We start from the raw sequence: 4868 nt of genomic DNA, 5'->3' as shown, positions 1-4868 counted from the left end.
CACAAAATAAAAGGCCTTTAATGCTATTCCTACAACATATTATTAATATATGGCATGTAAGCATTTTACTCCAAATACATCACATAATTAAGTCTGTATCCTCATATATTTTTATAAAGACATAAGTAGATAAAAAAAAACAAAAAATCTTATAAAATCTTTCTTGATGACTTTTACATTCCTCATACAGTCTCATGACTTTAGCCATAATCTACTTTTGATGAACTGTACTTTAATGTTTTTATTTGCTTTCTTTATCTGACACAGAAGTTTGCATATCTTTGCCAAATTTCTCTACATATCTTCCTGAAGTGATTTAAACAATAAAGGACAGATTTACAGACAATTTATTTTGAGTAAAAGGTAAATAACAAAATGAATCATACATGTTTTACTCTTAAAGTGTATCCATAAATATATGTAGCTAGTGTGTATCTATGAGTGTGTTTGTGTGTATCTGTGTGTGTGTTTGTGTGTGTGTTTGTATGGGCATCAGAGAGGAGTTGAGAATTGAGAATTTAAAGATTGAGAATTTTCTGTATTACAAGAACGTATGGGATTAAGGATGGATTGGAACTTCTGAATATTTTGACACGGGCTAACTTTGCAGTTTTTCTTAGTGAAGATAGCATAGAAACTGTTTTGTAACATTGATGCTCTCACAGGTTTGCATTTCTTCAATTTATAGTTCATCATTGTGTGTATGAAGTCCTGGATTTAAAAGTTAAGAGATCCTGAGTTTTTCACCAATATCGCTGGAAATATTTTGCTGGAGATTTGTACTTCTGCAATTTCAATTCTCTAGTTTTACTTGAGTTTTGTTTTATAATTTTAATGAGACAATTTTTGTATATTATTTTATGTCATTTAGCATACATATTCATCCAAACAATCTGATCACAAAGCAAATGTTCCAATGCCACTTTTTAAATAACTCCTAGGGGTTTTTAATTTCTGTACTTAATGTGTGTTCAGTACATTCATCAAGCCATCTCTTTGTGATTCCCATAACACAAAACTTATAGCCATTGCAAATCTTGCCAAATGAAACTGGTGGTATCTATTTCCTCTTATAAGAATTTGCTCCTTTCTAAATAATTTCTTGGGCTGCTATGGGACCCTTAAAACTCCTTTATGTTGTAAATCATTTTATATGAATTTATTTTGCTTCTGGCATAAGGCAAATAGATTTGGGTACCATAGTTTCCAGAAAGCAATTGTAAAAGGAAGCTCTCAGAGGCAACCAGTTGATCAGTACTGAAAACAAAGAGATCAGCGGACAATCTGAGAAGAGTACTTGTCTCTGCTCCTTAGATGAGGCATCTACACATAACAATATATTCTTCCCTTATGGTTGCATTGAAAGAGCACAGATTGTTTAAAATTATTGTTTCTTCTTTTGGCCTGGCTGTGCTAAAGAGGACATTTAGGTACTGATAAAGGTGATGATTTCAGCTTGTTCACTCTGAGCTCCCAGATGGGCAGCATCTGACCACATGAACTCTTTTAGATGTGAGATTAAATCAGCAGGTTCTGTGTAATCAGGAAGTAATTTGCTCTCTACAGTGTGCCTAGCAGATCTGTAGTAAACTTCAATAAATGTACTTACAATTTTAGGGAAATAGTGAAGGTTTTCATATAAAAATAAGTTTTATAATGAATAATTTTCTCTGTCTAGATCCCCAAAGTTGTTTTCTCTGGCTCCTTATTTCCATACCCGCTGTACCTTGAACTTGGACTAAACATTCTATGGAGAAGCACAGAAAAGGTTTTCAACCAGTTCAGACTAGTTACTACAGTGATTAAAAGCCTTGAATTTTTAAATTTATGAATATTAACTTCATCTTATTTTTGAAACCTTAATCGAAAGATTAGGATATTATAGGTAAATTACAAGTAAAATAAGGGAGGACAGGGACTTCTTTAATATTTCACAGTTAGTAAATGATGATAATGAAAGAGAATAGCTTTGTATAGGGAAAGAAAGCATCTGGAGTTACAGTTTGTTACTAGATGATGTAGCTTCATGCTTAGGATGTGAAATCTTGTCACCAGACATAGGTTTATACATTGGGTCTTTTGTTTAGTATCTTGATAAATGTAATTGACAGAGGTCTCCTACTGTCTATTTTTGTTTTTATGAAAAATGAATGTCAGAGAAAAGTAATAAGAACTGTGGGAATAATAAACCCAAAATGTGTAAATGTTTTCGCAAAAAAGAAAGAAAAAGAAAGTGCTTTAAAGGACACAAGTGTGTTTAGGTGTGTAAGATATATGACCATATTACTAAGTGTTTGTTGGAGCATTGAACACAACTGTTTGCAGTCTCACTGTTTGAATGTCCACTTTGTATGCTTAATTTTGTAACTTGATTAACTATTTCTAAGATGACAATATGTAATCTATTTACTAGTGATTTCTTACTTTTTTTTGAAATTCTATATTACTTGTACCCTTTTAATGTTTTGCTTTTTTTTCTTTGTATAAAAGAACAACTAAAAAAAAAGAAAAATGAATTGCAGAACAGTACCTACTGGGTTTTTGTAAGAGTTAAATGTATGCAAATATTTATTAAATTCCATGTATCCGCTTATTAAATATTAAAAATAAAATGATATTTTTAAATAAAAGAGCTTTATAGATTCATCTTGAAACAAGTCTGCTATGATTTCAACTAACTTTTTGATGTATAAATATCTCTAAAACTTATACAATCTACATTATTGAAGATTAATTTTGTTTGACATTATTCCAGGTGAATGGGTTTACTGTTTATTGTGGATTCACACTGCCATCATGGAAAATCAGAAGAATGTCACAGAATTTATTTTTCTGGGACTGTGGAGGAATCAGAAAATAGAGCAACTCTCCTTTTTCTTGTTCTTGCGTTGTTACCTGGCCGTCCTTATGGGAAATGTCACCATTTTACTCACGATCACCTGCAGCCACCTAATGGAGCAACCTATGTACTACTTTCTGTGCCACCTTTCCCTCATGGACCTCTGCTACACCTCCAGTGTGGTTCCCAGGCTCATCAGGGACTTGGCTGCTGCAAGAAAAAGCATCTCCTACCACGAGTGTATGACCCAGCTCTTCGCTGCCCACCTAATGGCAGGTGTGGAAATATTCATCTTGGTGTGCATGGCTCTTGACCGCTATGTTGCCATCGTCAAACCACTGCACTATACAGTCATCATGAACCGGAAGAGGTGCAGAATACTGATTGGCACGGCCTGGGGACTTGGGTTTTGCCACTCGATCACCCTACTTCTCATGGTTCTCAGTCTGCCCTTCTGTGGTCCTAACCAGATAGATCACTACATATGCGATGTGAAGCCTCTTTTGAAACTTGCTTGCAAAGACGTTCGTGTTGTTAATATCTTACTGACTGCTAATTCGGGGATGGTGGTGGTTGTCATTTTTCTTGTGCTGGTGGCTTCTTATAATACTCATTTTGTATCATCTTAGGACAAAGTCATCTGCAGGGTGTCGCAAAGCTCTGTCCACCTGTAGCTCTCATGTAACGGTTGTAGTTTTATTTTTTGTGCCTTGTATTTATATCTATGCACTACCTGCAGGGGACCAGAATATGGACAAGGAGATCTCTGTGTTTTACACTGTGATTGCACCCATGCTGAATCCTCTCATCTATACGCTAAGAAATATGGAGATGAAGATTTCCATGCGCAAAGTGTGGTCTCAAATGTTACACTGCAAATTAAGGTAAATAAGGGAACATTCATTATGCTTTTACTCCTGCGAGAGATCATGGGCCAATCTAAGCTTTCTCCAGGACGTTAGCGTAACTGACCTCTCACGTGACTGCTAGTGAAGTTGTAATTTGTACTTTTAAGTAGCTCAGATATTTCCATATATAATCAACCAGTTTAAAGAATACAAAAAGTGGGCTTTGAAAGCACTCTTTATTTTATATGTCTCCAATAAAAGAAATCATATGAAATCCTATATTCTTTGAGATAAGACCCAGTGTTTTCACTGTTAAGCTTTTGAATCTGGTCAGGTCTGATATGTTCATCTCAGAACTCATCATATTAGAAGTATGTCATTACATAATTAGATTTGGTGTCATGAATAACTGGATATCATACTAATTCTGTCAGTTTTTATATATGATTTTGACATTTTTCATTAATTATATGTCTATTTCTATAACATCTATAAAATGAGGTAATACTACATTTCCTAAATATGGAAGATTAGGTTACATATGTGAATTTTTTGGTGATAATGCAAATTAAACTGAGCTATTACCCAGTGTCTGTATTATTATTATTGTTGTTGTTATTGTTATTATTATTATTATCATTTTCAGTACTGGCCATTGAACTGAGGGTTTTGTACTGGGTTTCACCCCTAGCCTATATGTAAGTTTTCAATTGGTTATTTATCTTTTGAGGTAAGGTCTCAGTGAACTACTTTGCCGGGACTAGGTTCAAACTTGGATCTTCCTGCTTCAGCCTCCCAAGATGATGGGACTGCACTTGAGTGGTAACAATTTTGGCTAGCCTGGCACATGTAAGTTTTAATGGGAGAGGGCAGAAAAGATAATTTCATGTTCCTATTATTTCTTCTTTTCCTGCAGCTCTTTTCGTGTGGCTTTATAGTAAAATCTCTCTCATCTCTAGGGCTTTGGTCTTGTTCTCTCCTTTCCTTGGGATGTCCCTGTTGCTATGCTCAGAGTCTGAGCGCCACAGATCCTTGCACATTGGGTGCTATATTCTTCAAGAAGAAACCAAAAGTATTTTGAATTGTTTAGTCTTCTTTACTGCTATTCTTCTGTGCATTTACCACCTCTCAGAGGTACCATGTAACATGTGTGTCTCTGCTCATAAACTATAATTTTTACA

At 34.7% G+C, this 4868-nt stretch overlaps 1 protein-coding gene across 1 annotated transcript; it reads left to right on the top strand.

The window, feature by feature from the left end:
* Positions 1-2796: 2796 nt before the first annotated feature.
* LOC100735968 (olfactory receptor 4P4-like) lies at positions 2797-3727 on the top strand. Its single transcript, XM_013147584.1, is given in 2 exon segments — positions 2797-3444; positions 3446-3727. Coding segments are annotated over 2 exon segments (930 nt in total).
* The last annotated feature ends 1141 nt before the right edge of the window (positions 3728-4868 follow it).

This window comes from Cavia porcellus, unplaced genomic scaffold, assembly GCF_034190915.1.
Source record: "Cavia porcellus strain 051 isolate PalLab524CR breed Dunkin Hartley unplaced genomic scaffold, mCavPor4.1 scaffold_9, whole genome shotgun sequence".
Taxonomy (NCBI): domain Eukaryota; kingdom Metazoa; phylum Chordata; class Mammalia; order Rodentia; family Caviidae; genus Cavia; species Cavia porcellus.
This window is presented reverse-complemented; position numbering and strand designations above follow the sequence as displayed.